At 46.7% G+C, this 18,895-nt stretch overlaps 1 protein-coding gene across 2 annotated transcripts in view; it reads right to left on the bottom strand.

Annotated features, from left to right (window-relative positions):
* Window positions 1-18,895, bottom strand: part of LOC115612592 (vascular endothelial growth factor receptor kdr-like) — a 124,425-nt gene that overhangs the window by 86,247 nt on the left and 19,283 nt on the right. For both annotated transcript variants that reach the window (XM_030497068.1, XM_030497069.1), the window contains exons 2-3: window positions 4,831-4,927; window positions 975-1,186 (exon numbers count right to left, since the gene is read on the bottom strand). In XM_030497068.1, the coding sequence (XP_030352928.1) occupies window positions 975-1,186; window positions 4,831-4,927 (309 nt within the window). The remainder of the gene's footprint in view (window positions 1-974; window positions 1,187-4,830; window positions 4,928-18,895) is intronic.

Genomic DNA, 18,895 nt, shown 5'->3' with positions numbered 1-18,895 from the left:
ATTTACTAGAAAAATGAAATAATTCCTTTTCATAAGTATTGGTGGGGAACTGACTACTGAGCCTACTCAGCACCAATGTCATCGCCTATTCACGACACTAAGAGTCAGCTCCTTTATCTGACTACTCACAATCTCAGCTTGGAAGATCCAAGATGATTCAGTGGTTTAGTAACGCATTTGTCAAGTAGAACTGAAAAAAACCTACCAGCATTTTGAGGCAATATTCTTCTAACAAGAATCTGTGTTATCGAAATGGTTGTTCAGTATGATACATTCACCTAACCACAGAGGACCACGCTCCTCTGATGTTTCTGCTTCCATTTGGTATTTGATCTGAACTCAGTGATTCTGACACATGGGGCAGAGGCAGCTCAAAGAGAACAAAAATGAGCAATAGGCCATTTTGTACAATAAAATATGTCTAATGCAGTCATCCAGCTCTGCTAAGTGTGTCTCACAGAGGGACAAAGCAGCATACAAATGTGTAGGAGAGAGGAATTACGAAGAGTGTTGTTGGGGAGTTTCATGCCTGGAGAGGAATGGAAAGAGAGAGGACTTGGGTATTCAGGATGAATCTTAGGAAAAGCACTGAGATAACAAAACCCTTTAGGATAAAAGAATTTAGTCACAGAAGGAAAAGAAAAGGACAAGAGTTTTAAAGAAATCAGTGTATCAGTTATTTGGAACACAAAACTAGATGGAACAATCTAGTTTTCGAGTCCTGGAATTGAACAAGATGGGTGATTTCTGGTTCTCACATCTGTGTCCCTGTGAATCCAGCTGGCATGAAAATCCAACTATATCCAGCCTCTTAACATGTCAAAGCTGGTGTTTGCTCTAGTGCTGGGCCAGTGGGAGGTGGGATTTGTTAAAGCACCTGAACTGGGTTGCTGCTCTGCCTAGCACAGATCCCACCCTGAGCACAGCTTATAATGGCAAAGGGCTGTAAACAAAACCCAAAGTGAAAATCTCACCTTTAACAAACACATAAATCTTGGCCATGAGATCCTCATCAGTGGGGGAGTCATCGTGGGTGCAGGTGAAGTACCCGGTGTCGTTGGCTGTGACTCTCCTGATGACAAGCATGCTGCAGCTTTGCCTCGTGCTGTTGCGGCAACTGCTTATGTGCACCCGGGGGTCTTCCTTCTGGTCCCCCCTCAACAGCCAGCTTACGGAAGGTGCTCCCCTGCAACACAACACACCAGGATTAAAGGTGGAGTCATGACTTCAGGCAACGCTTGGGCCCTTACCGGTGTTCCCAGTGTTCCTACTCTTGTCATTTGCTGATGGAGGTTGCTGTGTGTTTGCATTTCTACCCATCAGAAATGAAGGTGGATCACCCGCCACTCTTGCCCAGAGCAGGGGACATTCCTGAAACAGTCTGTGGGAACTGCAGCAAGCTCAGTCCTGGAGGAAAGCTTCACTTTTCAGACTTCCTGAGCATGAGTTTGTTTTTACAAGACTATATTTTAGCCACTTCAAACATTAGAAAGCACCAGATAAAATTATATGTTTCTTCCAAGCTGAGGACTTTGCATATTTTAATAGCTAAATTAACTTGTATTTTCTTATTCTAAGGCTGCATGGACAGAGGAGAACGTTTATGTAACTTCACATCACCTTTCCTGCTTAATCAGCAGTGTCTCAGTGTTGATTTCTGTGGAGGGGCTGGAACTAAGCACGTTACAGATCTTGGAATATCTGCTCAAGACACATTTTCTTCCCAATTTACCTTGTCACAGCAGTCAGAACATCAAGGAGGGCAGATGAGGCACCACCTCACCCACCCGACCCCTCCTTGTCTTATCTGTGATCACAGCGAATGTCAAATGCAATTCTGCATAGTTCACTAACAAAAAGCAAGATCTTTTAATAACCTGTTGCAGGACTTGGAGAGAGCTTTCAACTGGCCTAAGTTAGCTTGGTATCAGGCCCTGGTTGCACTAGAAACATGGAGCCACACACACCATGGCAGCAGGAGCTCCTGGAGCTCTCTTCTGCTTGGGCTGCGCTTTGAGGGTTCTGGTGATATACTAGTACATGTGTATGAGGTGAAGATGATGGTCTTTTGTTAGCAGACTGGGTTTTGGTGGTCAGCATGGGAACTAGTGGGGTGTCCATGGATTTTTCTGGGGAAGAAGTTAGCATTAGGAGGCAGTTCTGCCTGTGATAGCAGAGAGAAGCCGCTCTTCAGAAGGGCAGGGACTTGCCTCACCCCTTGTCACTCAGCAAATTCCCATTGACCTGATGGCATTTGCTGAGCTGAGGAAGGAGTAAGAACCTCTAGATTTCCCCAGCTGAGTGTGGCCAGGGAGAAATCCGGTCTAGACACATGGACCAAACGCATCTAACAAGCAAGCTGTGTGAAGTTTCCAGTTAGCTGAGAACTAAGCGCTCTTCCTGTGCCAGTGGCTTTGTCGTGGTGCAGTAGGTGCAACAAGGGAGCGCATTTGCCAGCAAATTCAGTGACACTTAAACAAACATCCTCTTGGCCCCTGTGTCTGCCCGTCCTTTTGTCGCCTTCCTGAAGATGATGTGGACGTGGGCCTGAACTCTTGAGGCTATTCCCAGCATGGAGCTGAACAAGAGCACTGGGAAAAGTGTGAATATCCTCTCTGGTGAAGAGCCTCACCCTCCTTTTTGGATGCACTTGGACAACCCCCCCTCATCTGTCACAGCAGCTTCCTGTCCTTCAGAGCACTGAATGATTCCTTGATGCAGAGGTTCCTCCCCACTGTTCCTTCCCTACCTTACTGACGTCATTAGTGATGCAATGACCACCTCGGTCAAGAAATGGGACTCCAGGCCCGGAATATGGAACAATTCAGGCAGTCACCTCCCAGTGTGTCATCGTGTCCCTGCCCCTCTGCAGTCACCCAGTCTGGTGTCCATCAGGGCTGGAAAGGGAGCCACAGCAGTAGCTTTGGCCAGGCTGCCAAAAATCAGGAAATCCTGGCCAAAAACCTCAAATGATTGGAGTTTAAAGGGAGAAAGGATGTTCACACAGAGTCTTCAGCAGCAACCTGCTTGGCCTCCTGTCTTGTGCTGTCCTCCGCACAGCCCTAATGCTCCCTGAAGTACGAAGGACTCCAGAGCTCCCTTTAGGCCACTCCAGAGCTCATCTGTGAGCATGCAGATGCTCATGTGTCAGAGGAAGCAGGATGACAGACACCCACAGAGGACCTGGCACAGGGAATCTTGCTCTCTAAGTGCAGAAATCACTATTCTCTTTTCTATTCCCTGCTCTTGCATGACCTGAGTCAAGGAACTGAGGTGCTCCAGGCCTCTGCCAGCATGCTTTTCTGTTTCTCAGACCCATCATGTGGATTTATGGCTTTGCATCCATAAAGCAATTTGGGACTGAATACTAATAATTTCTTCACCTGGTGGTATGAGAAAAACAGGATGTTCTTATAGATTAAAAAGGCAGCGGATGGAGGACTGCTGAAAGGTATTGATGGAATTGGCCTGGAGCACTACACCGAGCTCATGCCCACGTAATGTGTTTTATGAAGTGCTGCATCTAGGTTTTAAAGGACTGTTTAAACTTTATTGCCATCATGCTTGCTGCTTTCCAAGCTAAAAATAGCACTGTCAGGTTGTTCTGACCTCACAAGCCATGCAGCTAACTGGAGGTATTGGGGAAAACCTGCCTTACACTGCAGAAGACATCACAGATTTATACAGTATGAGTCAATTTACCTTTCATTATAACAATGAATTAAATAGGACAAAAATCAGAAGGGCCGTATGTGTTAGCATAAGCCACAGCTCAGATTCACCTTCCCACTGCTCTTTCTTACTGTTTCCAGTAACTTCTGTTGCAAGAAACCATCCATGTAGTGGCTACAGTCAAAGGGACTTTGCAAGAAGGTGTAAAATAATGTATGTGTGTGACAGAAACTGTAATATTTTGTATTACCTTAAACCTTGCCTCCTACAACACTCTGGGAAGAAATTAAAACCCCACCTCTCACAGTGGTTTAGCAGATCAGTCACGCTCAGAACAAGTGACACCTACACACACCCCAGCCTGAGCCCTCTGTGTGACCAAGCAAGTTAATGTATGTTCTGACACAGCGGGAAGTGCTCTGACTCTGTATTTGCCAGTTAGCTGTGTCCAAACACCATATCCCCCATTTCCAGAGGATCACCTCCCTGTAAACACACGTCATTACCACAGTTTTACTTGTTTCTTACTGGTTTTTACACTTTGTGCCAAGAACTGAGGAGTTGCCATCATTTACAGTATCAGCAGTCTGGTTTTTTAAGAGTCTTGGTTATCTTTGATTTAAGGAACATGATATGTTTAAACAGGTCAAGGCTTTGCATGTACACATACTAACTGCTGTTTATTTAACTGTCATCTTATAAGCTAGACGGTATTTGAGGTTAGGAAGTTTAAGCTCATTTGTACATGTAAAGAGGTAGTGACATGCCCTGGTGATCTTGTTTGTCATTTACTTATGGACAGGGAGCGAAGGAGTGATTTGAGCTGTAGAGTTGCTGAATCTGAACCTATTTTCAGATGAGGACTTCCCAGCCATGTCCTTAACCATGGTACATCCCCCTCCCATAAGCTTTCCCATGTGCTGGCTCAGGATTTTGCTTGGGCCCCATTTACAACATAAAGAATCAGGCCAAGCTGAATGCTGACCTGGAACTTTCATCCCTCTCTATTACAGCCCATCAAATCCTCCTCCATGCAGAAGTGCACAAACAGCAGCGGTCCCCAGCTGGCTGTGCAGCATCCATCCTACCCAGAAGCTGTCCTGTGCCAAGGTAATCAGTACGACAAAGGAAATCCAGCATCACTGGAGCAATCCTCACCTGCATTTTATCTTTAGGGTGTCTCCTGGTAAGATGACAATGTGGTCTTTGGCAATGCTTAGCGTTGGTTTCTCAAAAGATTCTTCCTCAGCCAGACCTGACCCAAATAAAGAGGAAACCATCATTAGACAGGACATTAGAACAGGCACAATACAGTGCAGGCAGCTTTTTGTTTTGTAAATAGTTCCTAATTTGGGGGCCTCCATGGTACTTGCACTTATACGGATGCAATTCAGTATGAATTGAGCGTGGAATTAGTGTGAGATCCCCTTGGTTTGTTTTTAGTTTCCTTTACTTATCTCTTTTTTAACACCGAGCACCTGCATTTCAGCCAATAGTCTTTCTCTTCCTTTATTTAGACCTACCTTTGTTACTGAATTACTGCAGATTTAGAAGAACAGATTTGTTTCAAAGGGATTTTACCCCCATAGAAGGGTGGAAGGAGCCAGGTCTTTGGGAAATCATTTGGTGGGAGAGCTCATATGTCACATTTTAGTCCCTAAGAGAAGAGGAAATAATTCTGGGGAGCAGCTCTTTGGCTCACAACTGTGCAACATCTGCTGTATTAAGAGCGAATCAAACTCCTGCTGTTTTCCAAAGCACCATCCACAAACACTGCATGTGAACTAAACAGGGAACTGCTGGCTTTGAGGGCAGCGTGGCTGTACATGGGTGTACAAGGGACATCTGCACATCTGGGTCTGGGACACCATCATCACTACTGGTGTGACAAGGTTTGTCAGGCCTCTGGTGACAACAGCCTTTAATGACAGTAACAATAAAGGTCTCTCTCATCATTATCTCCAGGCCCAGGAAATGTCTTCTGAATGTGGAGCTGTCCTCACACATATCTAAGTGTACATCTATGATGATAGAATTGTCAGAAAGTGAAACTGAGAAGAAACAGAAATGAAGTTGGCCAGGCTTGATTCCTTGTCCAAATTCAAAGTAACATAATCAAGGGAAGGAGAAAACAGCCTTAGATAAGTATCTCAATTTCCAAAGCTCTGGCATTAAAGCTGTATGTTTTCTTTCCCCTCCTGCTCTTCAAATCTCTATCTTCTCCTTTGCCTTGAACTTGATAAGCCAGAAATCTTTAGCTGGGCTTATAACAACAGAGGCATTATTCTCAGCAGAAGAGTGAAGATAACATATCTACCAAAAAGAGAAACATTAGGGTTTAACTTTTCAACTGATGAAACAGTGATTTTCTTGCCTCCCACCTCCCAACTCTCATCTCTTTTTTGCTGAATTCAAGTAAAATGCTCTTAGCCTGGCATATTCCCTCAGTGTGGAGAGTGTATCACTCCCACTTGGAGAGCCTGGCTTCTCCCATGTGCCATTCAAATTCCCATCAGTATCTCAGCAGAGGCCAGCTAATCTCAAAGTACCACAGAGTCCTTCCCTCAGGGGCTCCTGCCCAGACAGCGTGGTGATGGGCTCCCCTCAAAGGCATCCTGACCCTTCCTGGAGACCTCTAGCTGAGACTTTAGTTCTGGCCGTTACCCCAGCACCAGAGATACCCCCCCCAGTTTTGCATAACTGGTGACTCTTATCTCCAAAGTCCTTTGCAGAATAAGAAGTTGGAGTCTGGCCAACACAAACCCCCCCCAGGGGATGTGTGTGACATTATGTAGCATGGCCCTACCTAGGAACTGTTATTACATGTAATGCTGCAGAAGCAAAACAGCCAGTGGGTTCCAGCCCTGCAGTCCCCCTGTTTCTTTTAAGATGTACCATTGTTCCCAAACACATTCAGGGTGACATGTGAAGGCTGCAGCACAACATTTAGCAAAGAATCAATAGGAAAAGCCCCAAATTCCACAGGAGGAGACACTATCAGGCAAGTACACCCTTGCACTTGACTCCAAGTCCCCTCCTGTTTCTAGAAACAGCCATTCACACTGTGCATGAGCTGAGCTCTGGCTCCTGTCATTTCATGGTGCTGAGGGATTTCAGTCTCTTCAGCTCCTGTGCCGCTGTGCTTTGCAAAAGCTATCCAAAACCTGGCTTTGTGTTTGCCAAGTGTCATTTGCTGGCTGAGGGATGTTTGGGTCCTGGGTGGCTTTCCCAGGACACACCATGCTCTGCTCTGGGCACTTCATGCTGTGACTTCGGGTGCCATTTCGACTTAGAAAATCCTGGGGTTTGAAATAATCCTTTCTTTCTTTCCTCTTGTGCCTGCAGTTGTTCTTAGGGCTCAGGGGGGCTTAGCTGGTGTCTCGAGCTGGCCTTTGCACAGGCCTGAATGTCACTTGCTCCTGAGCAAGTGTGATGCTGTTGGTGGGGTCTGGAGTGCAGGGGCGGGGAGCTGGCATCAGGCCTGCGCTGGTGTTGGGACCAGAGAGCAGATGCAGTCCTTGGGATTTGTAATATTTGAGTCTGTTTTTGCTGAAAGAAAAAGGTATTTTTCAATTATTCTGTTTATTCTTCTGAGCTGCTTCTTTCCCAAAGTTTGTTTTGGCTTTGGGAGCTGAAGAAAAGAATAAGCAAAGTGTAATTTCAGTGCTTTCCTAGCCCACGGAGGGTAGGAGGAGAAATGCCTCTGCCACACACACATTTGGTGGCTGCTGCCAGGTGACAGAGCGTTTATATAAACACAGTGTGTGCCCTTTGTGGAACAGCAGGGCTGGAAAAAAACAGGTTTGTGGGCAAAACTGAGAGAGCAGTGAGGGAAAAGGTTAGGCTGGGCTGCATCGGGACACCTCAGCGCCAGGACTGGCAGGACGATGCCTCACAACGTTTTTAACCTTGCCTGGTCCCTGTAGAGCTAGGCTTCGTTTTTTGGAGGCAAAGCACGGGACAGCTTTGCCCTGGGGCATGTGAGGAAATGGATCTACTCCACTTTCATATTTGGTTTATGTATTTGAGGAGCTCATGGCTTTTGGAAGGCGTTAGGGTGCTGCACACAGCTTCCTGCAGGGAGAGCAGGTTGTACCATGCCTGGTGGTGCACACCCTTGCTGAAGCTAATGTGCTCTGATTGCACATCTCCAGTTACAATGTCCAGGCCTAAACTAACATTCTCCTCTTCTCTGCTAAGTAATTCTGGGCCTGCTTTGCAGCTACAAGGGTCATAAAATTAAAAACAAATACTCGTGCTAGCCTTGTCATTACCATAGCAAAGCTCTGCAGCGGAACAGACAGCTTCCATGTGTAAAGGCCCAGGAAACAGCACTGCTCCCATGGCTGTCCCTGCCATTTCTTTGTGAAGCTAACACTGCTGCCTTGTTGGGGTGAGGAACCAGCATCCTTCCTTAGATCACAGAATGGTTTGGGTTGGAAGGGACCTTAAAGCTCATCCAGTTCCAACCCCTGCCACGGGCAGGGACACCTTCCACTAGAGCAGGTTGCTCCAAGCCCCTGTGTCCAACCTGGCCTTGAACACTGCCAGGGATGGGGCAGCCACAGCTTCTCTGGGCAACTTCTGGAATGGTTCAGGCTAAGTTGCCTCCTGCAGAGCTGCAGACAGGTCTTAACACCGCATCCCCTCTGTAAACCAAGGGAGAAAGCCAGGCTCCTCCGCAAAGTGACATGTTGCACCTGATGCGAGGTTCCTGCCCTCACTTGTCGCCAACACAAGTTGACTACAGCAAGACTCAAGAGCATCACCAGGCTAAAGACAGCCCCTAGAAAGAGCCCCAAGTCAGGACAGACCTTCTGTCCAGAGCCTCTCTGCACCATTTCTATTGCTGAGAGTTTATTTTTACCTTCAGTTTGCACTTTAACATTCTGCTGTTGACGGTGAAAACCCCAAACACAGCAAAACCGCACGAATCCTTGGGAGTGAGATGTGAAAGGTTGACTGATACATTGTCCAGGGAAGAAAAGTATATTGAAAACTGCTTTTCCTGGGATAATCTGATGTTGCAGCACAGCCAACATTAAACACGGGAGGGTCCCCAGGCAGAGGGCAATGTGTGACCTCCCTCACCTCTCTGTCAGATGATTTCTTACTCTGTCTCACTTGGCTGAGGGAGATCCCTCCCACACGAAGCGAATGCCTGTTTGTTCATGCTGTGGGACCATCAGTGCACACATATAAACTATTTTTAATCTCTGTTTCTTATTGTAACAGCCTTCCTTCAAGCATCCTCCAGGCACTGTAACTAGCCAGTGGCTCCCCCAAGGGAGCACTTAAAAATGCTTGTGAGATTGAACCTATCTAGGTGCCACATACAGTGACAGCTAACGTCAGTATGATATCTGAGTAAGGGATCCACATACCCCTTTTGGGCACTGCAGGGCACAGAGGAGGGGAAAGCCGAAAGAATAGTAACAAAGAGCACCTGACCTCTGCATCAGATGGCAAAGAAATAATTGCAAGGCAAACCAGAGACGACTGTGTTGACAGCTAAATGGAGCAGGTTAGACTAACTCCACAGGGACTTGGGCACACAAATAGCTGTTTGCACATGGTTGAACTCCAGGGACTATTCATGTGTGTAAAGTTACTCTTCTGCATAGATCTGGGCCCTAGGACACATCAGGTCCCATTAGAAGGGACTGGAAAACAGAGTTTGAGAGCTGATTTTAGTGGGAGAAGGGGAGAGGCATATACACATTTAAAACCTGGTTTGTTCATTGCTGGCAGTAGACTGGGGACACTTTGTGAGCCACCCAGAAACAAGCAGGAATCCCCTGAGTGGTCCTGCAATGGACATGGTGTGTGTGGGCACAGAATGAGCAACCTGTAGGCCAGAGCCAGAGCTTGCATCCCTACAGAAGCTGCAGAAGTACATCCAACATTCAATGAGCAATCCCACTCTCATCCAGAGAGATGGCTAAGATTCTTTCAGGCTATTCGAATGCTCGTGTTAACCCAAGAGTGTCTGCTGGCAGAGCAACAGGCTTCATGTTTTCCCTGGTTTTCCAAGCCAGAGAAGCCAGTACTTGTTTAGCTGACTCATGGGAAAGGGGGGTAGTTCACAGCCCTTCTTCTCCTTTGCCTGCCACAAAGAGGAGCTTGTGTAGCTCAGCCAGGGACAGTAGTTTGGGTGTAAATGATCCCAGTGACAACAACAAAAAATTAAATCATTAGTCTCCAGGGGAGGAGACATCAACAAGGACAGCGAAAACAAGTGCTAAGTAGAGCAAGTGTTTAAAGATAAGATAAGACATTGGCCCTGCTATTGGGATTTGTTCCTACAAAGCTTTTCCTCACCCATAGATGCATGAGCACTTCCTGCTGAAGTGGCACAGGGTCACTCTGGTTTCCTCCTGGAATCAGCAGAAACCCTTCAGCAAGGCCACCTCATTGCTTACAACCGCCTGGGTCAACCAACAGGAGCTGTTCTCTGCTGTTCCTGTGATCAAACCCCAACCTGTGGAGCTCCATTACACCCGCCCAAAGGCACCTCCCTGCACCCCCCCTGCCCTGTGCTCTCTCTGCTGTCCATGATATGGATCACTGCATCGTTGCAGATTTATGGAAAGAGGTCACAGAAAGCAACTCGGGGTCAAAACTGTTTGGTCTTTGGCAGCAGCAGCTCATTAATCAGAGCCATTGTTTTCCCTCTGACACTGCAGAGTGTAGAGCCCTAAGGAATGACAGAAATATCACCACCCTGTGCTTATGTTGAGTTATGGAGTGAGGGGACGCGTCCTTGCTTTGTAACTGGATGACAAGTTGAGAACTTCGATCTACAGCCATAAAATAAACATGAAATCTGGGAAAGGAGGTGGTAACATCTGCAATCATCTGCCAGGCACTCAAGCAGAGTTTCAAGTATTTAGGAAATGCACTAATCTCATGGCGATGGTAAAAAAAAGGCTGGGAATGTTGTTATTTCTTAATCCAAATTATGGCAATTCCTCTGGGAAAGAGAAGACCTGGCACATCTCCATGCTTAGCAAATATGCAGACCCAGTGGGAACGAGACACACACAAAAAGAGACCACGCTCTGTGCTAAAGACTTCAGGGGGAAAATCAAAACATGTGAGGTATGAAACTGTCTTTGCCTCTCCCCAACGTGGTCTCCTGAGGGAAGCTTTAGGGTTGCAGATGCATTTCCAATGATTCCCAGACAGGATTACTTCATAGGCGCTCCAGACATAGCTCTCATTCTTCTTGACTTGAGGATCCTGAGGAGAGGGCACATTCCTCAGTCAGGGCACCAAGTGAGAGCAGGAACAGGGGACATGTGGGTCTTAGGATGAGGCACCATGGGGAGCAGCCCCTCTGCGAGCCTGACACACCGCTCTGCTGGTAGCTTTGGCCCCACAGGTCACCCACCACAGCACGTTCCTCCTGTCCTTCACCGCATCCCAGAGGACTCCAAGGGCTGAAGGACCTCTGGTATGGAGGCAAGCAGAGAGAGCTGTGCTGGTTCAGCCTGGAGAAGAGAAGGCTCCTGAAGGGGAGACCTTAGAGCAGCTCCAGTGCCTAAAGGGGCTCCAGGAAACCTGGAGAGGGGCTTTGGACAAGGGCCTGTAGGGACAGGACAAGGGGAATGGCTTTAACCTGCCAGAGGGGAGATTGAGATGAGCTCTGAGGCAGAAGCTTTTCCCTGTGAGGGTGCTGAGGCGCTGGCACAGGGTGCCCAGAGAAGCTGTGGCTGCCCCATCCCTGGCAGTGTTCAAGGCCAGGCTGGACACAGGGGCTTGGAGCAACCTGCTCTAGTGGAAGGTGTCCCTGCCTGTGGCAGGGGTTGGAGCTGGATGAGCTTTCAGGTCCCTTCCAACCCAAACCAGTCTGTGGTTCTGTGATGATTCTGTGACTCAACAAATGAGGACTAACTGCTACTCAGTCTTCAGATATAATATAGCATTTATATGGAAGTGAACCTAGCTGAGATTTCTCCTCTTTCTCCAGAGCACTGGGTAGAGAATAGGATGGTAGAAGGCTATCTAGATCTGCCTCCACTGGGTCTTTTCCACGCATCCCTGTGTCCCTCTGTCAACTTAGAACTGACCCACAGGTGAGCTCTTGTCTGTGTACTGATGGGTAGATAGCTGGGTATCAGTTCCTCATGGCTACAATAAACCCATGGATTGAGTTATGATTCCAGCCTGTCCAACCCTGCATTCAGCTCCCTTTAATCTAATCAGAATTGCTCTGTGCAGGGTGATTTGTACACAGCGAGTAGTAACTCTGAAAGTTTGGGATGCTAAGGAAGGAGTGCTTTAAAACTCTTTTAACCAAATGAGTGCATTATTTTGAGTAGCTATCACCAAAATAGCTCGTTTATCATGGGTGACATGTAAGGCTGCAAGGTCAACAGCAGTAATTCATGAGCTTCATGTGTGTCACAGCACAGCACCAACCTCTGTGTTCACTCACACATCAATGGGATCACATTTGGCACCTCTCTCTCTTTCTCTCAAACTGATTTGTTTTGTACAGCTGCAAATAATGAAAGCAATTGTTGTGCTGACTCTATTCCAAGACCCATTCCCAGCCTGCTCATGTGCACAGAACGGATCAGTCACTATTGAAATCTCGCTTGATAGGAGCCAGGACCACAAGTAATAATCTCTATGGATGCACGAGCGATTTCTCTCTTGCTCCTACCCAGTTTTAACATTTATACTGCAGTTGGACTTTTAACCTGGAATAAAGGGGCTGCCTGCACTCAGTGTAAGAGTAAAGCTCTTCAGCTGGATATTTTGTTAAAGATAATGGGCTTCTTTAAAGTTAGAGCAGTAGTAGAAAGGTTTTCAATAGGTCTTCTCCTCAGTTTTATATAACTCAGTTTTATATATAAAACTCTCCTCAGTTTTATATCTCTCAGCTTTGTCAGTAGCCATCATAATTTTCTTGTCTGTGTGTAATAATGGTAATTTATTCTATTTTATCTTTTTACTTGTTAATCACAACACTATTGAGCACTCCATGGCAGACTATAAATACATCTGGTGGTTCTATCCCATGGTGGCACTTCCCATGGAGGGCACCGAGGCACTGTTAGAGCTGCACACAGGTCGGTCTGCTCGCAAGGCAGGAGGCAGGGGGGATGTGGTGAGGTTTGTTTTTCCATAGGCAAGAAGTTGCCTTTAGTTCAGTGTTCAGGCAATAACCCATCCATGCATCCGCTTAGAATTCGTCCCGACTGCCAGTAGAGGTCAGACTTTAAGCTGGCAAAATACAATACCAGGAGGGGTTTCCCTTAGGTGTCCATAAAAGTTGCTCTCAGGAGCGACCATCCGTGGTGAAATGGAATTTTTGCCAGGATTCATTAAAATGATGCTGGTTTCACACGTGTTGAAAGTCTGTTGTGGCACTGGGTTGTGCAGGCACCTGGAGCAGACTGCTAGAGCCATAGAGCTGACCTACCCCAGCATCCATATAGTGTAATCACGAAACAGCTTTCAATAATAATAATAATAATTCAGATCAGTCAGACCTGTTCCTGGTACCATGGGGCTTGGCAAGTAACATTCACGTAAATGAGAAGCAAAGAGATGAAAAGGAAAGGTTGGGAAGTTCGGTTTCAGTTGGCCATAGCACACAAATGAAAGCTCTGGCAGCATTAACCCCCAGTACAATCCCACTTGCCATACAGACATGTATTTACATAGCTGTTGGGGGTGATAACTTTGCTATTCACCTCGCCTGGCTATTTCAGCTCTTAGGCAGAACATGCATTAACACAGAAACTGTGTGTGACATGAGGTGGTTTTAACAAGCGACATAGTATTTCAAAGCACCAAGTCAGTTAAATTCGTGTACTATATGTCAGCTTGCTCCTTTGACAATGAAATACGATGATAATGCATCCTAAGGAAGAGACTTTGGAAGAGTATAAGATGGATGCACTAGAGAGACATTAAAATGACCAGAGAAGAGCAAGAAGTTACGGAATCCCTTGTTTAGCAAAAGGTGTGGGTTGTAAGTTATTATTTTAGAGTATCATTTTCTCTGTGTTCTTTGATATTCAGTCAACAATCAGTAGCCCAAACCTAAGGAAGGGAACAGTTAAGATACTAAATACATGCAACCAGATCTCAGTTTTCATGGGATCACAGAATCCCAGACTGGTTTGGGTTGGAAGGGACCTTAAAGCTCCTCCAGCTCCAACCCCCTGCCACGCGCAGGGACACCTTCCACTAGAGCAGGTTGCTCCAAGCCCCTGTGTCCAACCTGGCCTTGAACACTGCCAGGGATGGGGCAGCCACAGCTTCTCTGGGCACCCTGTGCCAGCGCCTCAGCACCCTCACAGGGAAGAGCTTCTGCCTCAGAGCTCATCTGAATCCCCTCTCTGTGAGTATTTAGCTTGACTCTGACACCTCAGGTATCAAAGATGCTTATATAGACAATTTTGCCTCAATATCATCTGAGTGTTCTGCCAGTTTTCCATATCTCAAGTAAAATGTCAGCATGGTTTAAACCCCATCCCTTTTGCACCTAATCTGGTTATTTGCCACATTGTTTTACCTGAAGACCAAGAGCCCCTTTGATAGATGCGATGCTACTCTCTTGCACAGCACACACACTGTAACAGGCCTTTAGATGCTACAGTGATTTTGTAGATGAGAGTGTTTAACTGGAAAGGTTGGAATCATGGGACATCTGATACTGGAATACTGGGAGATCTGATACCAAGGGCAGCTGTTTATCTGTTTTTTCTGTTGCAACTGGTAAAGAGTCTAGGGAGAGAAAAGAAAATCTTCCCAAGGTTGAGTTATAGCAGCCTGTGTCATTCATCTCCCAAAGGAAGCAATGATGCCAGCCCTATCTTTAGGAATATTTAAAATTAGATTTGATAAAGTGTTAGGAGATGTCCTTCAGAAAACATTTACTGATGACCTATATGAAGTAATCTCTCAGAGCTTCAGCTGCCACATTCAGGCAGTATTGGGGCCATGATGTTCTGCTGAGACCTGGGGTACAGGTCTCTTCCCTTTCCAAACTTCTTTGGTGCTACCTCAGCACTGCTGAGATTCAAAGGCAGAGTGAGTGTTCTCAGCTTTGGACTCAGACGTGTCCACAAACCAGATCTCAGAAGAGGACAGCGACTGTTTTCTAAGAAATGCAAGAGCTGACAGAGGAATTTGGATGAGGTTCTACTGAATGATAAGAGGGTGGTTTGCAAAACAACCTCTGAACATGCTCCACAGCTAAATCCTAGCATAGCCAGCAAGCAAGATGACTGCCCAATACCCACCAGATGCTTATGGATTAGCTGCTCAGAGAGACAGCCTCTTGTCTCCAACCACATGCCCCAAGGTTTCCTACTTGGAGCCTCGCTGGTGTGAATCCAGCAGTCAGCCCTTCTCCTGTGGATGCTGCTGCGTCCTATGGGCAACATCACACCGACTCTGGTGGAAACTGGGCAACTCCCAGGCCCTTTGCACAGTGGTGACTTCCTCCTCCCCATCTCATTCCTCATCCCCAGCCTTCTTTTCTGGTTAAAATATGAGCTTGCCTGGAACTACTTCTTTGTAAAGAACATCTGTGTCCTCCTGTGCGATGAATCACTGACCTGCAGAAGGAGCCAAGGGAAGGCCACGAGAGGGATGGAGAATGGGGAAGGTGGATGGTCAGAGCGAAGCAGAACACAAGCCCACCCCAGTTAGCTTTGGTTTATCATTTTCCCTGAGCTATAAATCCAGAAGCGAATGAGCCAGAGCCTCCCGAGATCAACTCAATGGATGCTCCACACTAACCAGAGATGGATTTGATCATCCGAACGTGTCAGAAATGTGTAAACTTGATGTCAGTGAAATCTGCTTGGTGGGTAATTACTTTGTTTTCTCAGTTTCTTAACTTTACCCATTAAGAAGAAATGGGCTGAAACCGACTTTGGACTGGATGCCGGAATCTGGTTTCGATCAGCTCTGTGTTCCACTTCTGTCTGTGTGCCTGTCTCAAGAGGGTTTCCTCTTTTTTGTTTGTTTGTTTTGAAGGTTGCTATTTTGGGAGACAAGATAAAAGCTGTTTGCTGGGGATGGGGAGCGAGACCTAACGATCCCCTTCAAACCCAATCCCAGTTTCAGTTAACATTTCCGCAGCCCCAGGCGATGCTATGTTATCTCTTGCCTGCAACCTCCCTGGGTAGTTTGGCCTAACTAGGTCTGGAAGCTGGTTTCTTCACTGGTTTGCATTAAGCTGGAAAGTACCAATTGGACCCAGGGAATTGGCTGCAAATCACTTGTGAAATCCTTCTTAATGACAAACTCCATCAGGCCATGGAACAGGGCTTCAATCACTTCCTTACAGCCTCCACCGCACTGTTACCCTGACATGACCCCAACTTCTCCCCTGTTTGTTAGGCAGCTGTGACATAATGTTTTTGATGGCAGGGTTTGGAGGAATTCTGCTTGTGGCAAAGCAGGAATCTGCTTCGAATTAGCACTGCACATATTTATCAAGTCTACACAGCATGGCTGCCTGTTGACACAAGTCCCTTCTTCTATCCCCCGCAGGTTCCCACATCAGCTCACTTAACCTTCAGAGGATGGAGGGAAAGCAGTTGCTGGTGTCTGGATGCAGTCTCCCACATGCCCAGAGAAGGGGCAGCAGGTGGGTGATACCATAGGTGTGATGCCCAGGGCTGAGCTGGCTTCTACAGAGACAGATCCTGACTTTGGGGGTTACTTTGAGGGGCTCTGTTGGGGGTCAGACACCTAAAAGACTTAAGGGGAGACCTCAGAGCAGCTTCCAGTGCCTAAAGAGGCTGACAAGAAACCTGGAGAGGGGCTTTGGACAAGGGCCTGTAGGGACAGGACAAGGGGAATGGCTTTAACCTGCCAGAGGGGAGATTGAGATGAGCTCTGAGGCAGAAGCTCTTCCCTGTGCGGGTGCTGAGGCGCTGGCACAGGGTGCCCAGAGAAGCTGTGGCTGCCCCATCCCTGGCAGTGTTCAAGGCCAGGTTGGACACAGGGGCTTGGAGCAAGCTGCTCTAGTGGAAGGTGTCCCTGCCTTCCACTACATCTTCCATTGCAGCAGATCAGTTCATCCTCTGGAAAAACTATGGCATGAGGGAGATGATCGCACAGTGACCTTGGAAACAGCAGATTTCCTTTGTGGGGTCCTGCTTTTAAAGGTGCTTTACTGCAGTCACTTCCAAGCAAAGAAAACACTGCCGGGTACCCAGGAGCGGACCCGGTTTGCATTAAAGCCACCTACGCTGCTCAGCAAAAGCTGGGCAGGAAATTCTTCTCTCTTCATGTCAAAATATTTAAGACCTATTTATTTATTTTAATTCCTGTTGTGCATAGGGATAAAGCACAAATCCTTCAAAGGTTTTCCTTATTATGAAAAGCAGCACCAGAAAAAGACTCGTCTAAAAATAGCCAGATATTTAGGGCAGCCCCCGGTAGTGGGAGACACAGATCAGAGTCTTGATTCCGCCAGGGAACGTGGTGTCTCCAGCATCCTACACATGCAGCTCAGTGACAAGGTCATGGAATCGTAGGGTGGTGACCAGAAACACCATCCTGGCTGGAGAACCTTTCCTGGAGAACTGCATCTCACCTGGCCACCTTCTGCACAGAGTTTTGCCACAGTGTCATTTTCTAATGAGAATGAGACTGTTCTGGTTTCACTGTTGATTTCAAGCAGAGCAGAGCCCTGTTTGAAAGGCCCACTGCTGTTTTCTTTTCCTAAATAGCTCACCTCCTCAGGCCAGGAGTTTATTGCAGTTCCTATAGACAGCAAAACGTGCAGTTGCCCTTTGAACAATAAGATTATTGTGCTGGATAGTTAACAAATTGGTAAATATGACTCTCAAAGTAATTACATAAGGAAAGCAGCCCCTGGTTTTGGAGCTCTCTTCTGACTCCCTCTTGCAACAGAAGCCCTGGTAAGAAATACAGAACTGTACGAACGTGACTAAGAGAAAAGAGAATCAAGAAAGTTAAGTGAGTGCTGAATGAAAGCAAAGTGAAAACTTTATGTCACCAAGAAAGAAAAATGTCCCCGTTTGGATTCAGGGGGAGGAAAGTACCAAGGCAGGAGATGAAAGAATAATGCAAATACATACAGGCAATTAATGAGGTTCCTTCCCATCCTGACTCCACACATACAGCCTGGATTTGCTGCCATAAGATTTCAGAGAACTAATCCCAGTAATGAAATCCAGATCTGAGACACTGCAGAATGAGCCAACAGCTTATCAAGGTAGAGCAAGCATTTGCTGGCCTCCTTGCTTGCTTCTTCCAGAGCTCTGCTCCCTCTTGTCGTGATCAGTGAGTGCAGTTTTTAGTACAGCCTGTCAATTTTGGTCTGGCAGATGTGAACTGTGTCACTGAGGGATTTCTTCACATGCTGAAGAAGATAAGCAGGTTCCTAGGGCCTCTTGCTGAATATGCTGGTATTTGTGCATGGCATGTATCAGGGAAGAAGCACCACTACAGAGAAACAGAAACAGTGAAAGGGCAAGTATTGCACAGACAAGTGAAGGTGGGGTTTATTTTCCTCTGGATGTGCCATAAGGCTACAGAGATGCCTGGATCTGCATGGCCAAGCCAAGACCAGCCACTAGTGCAGCCAACCACATGCCAGACTTTGACTGGGAGAAACATGCTTGTTTTCCAGCTGGAAAGGGAATCTGACCATTCTGTTGCACTCTTAAGCTATCGAAATGTTTATATCAATTTAAAACAGACTCTTGGGGAGAGTACAAAAACAAAGATGAATTTTCAGGCTGAGACCTCAGATGCCAAATTGTAAACCCTTGGCTAAAAGGTCTTAGGCTAGAAAGAACTGCAGAGCATTAACTGCATAGCAGTGGTTCATACAGGAGCCATAAGAATAAAGATAGTATTTAGGAAAATTGTGAGGCATTTCATTTGGGCTGCAGAGCAAGGTCATAGGATGCAAGCAGCTTTGGGAGGAAAAAAGAATATTGTTTGAGAGGAACAAGAGCTGTATGTCAAGCACCAATCCTGCACTGCTTCTTCACAAGAGCTGGTGTGTTGATATGAGCATCTGTCCAGTGGGAATAGCGCTCTGAGCCTGGCCTGGCTCCACCTTGCAGTCACAGAGATCATCAACTGGGAAATGGCACCATAACTCAGGGGCAGTTTCCACTGTGGGGAAACAAACTGTCATGTGCTCACATCTCCGCTGGGAAGAAGGACAGCGGATCAGTTTTGATATTCAGAATGTATTAGAGCTATT

This window comes from Strigops habroptila, chromosome 9 (assembly GCF_004027225.2).
Source record: "Strigops habroptila isolate Jane chromosome 9, bStrHab1.2.pri, whole genome shotgun sequence".
In the NCBI taxonomy this organism is placed as follows: domain Eukaryota; kingdom Metazoa; phylum Chordata; class Aves; order Psittaciformes; family Psittacidae; genus Strigops; species Strigops habroptila.
The sequence above is the reverse complement of the archived record's forward strand: the minus strand, read 5'-3'. Positions and strand labels throughout refer to the sequence as shown.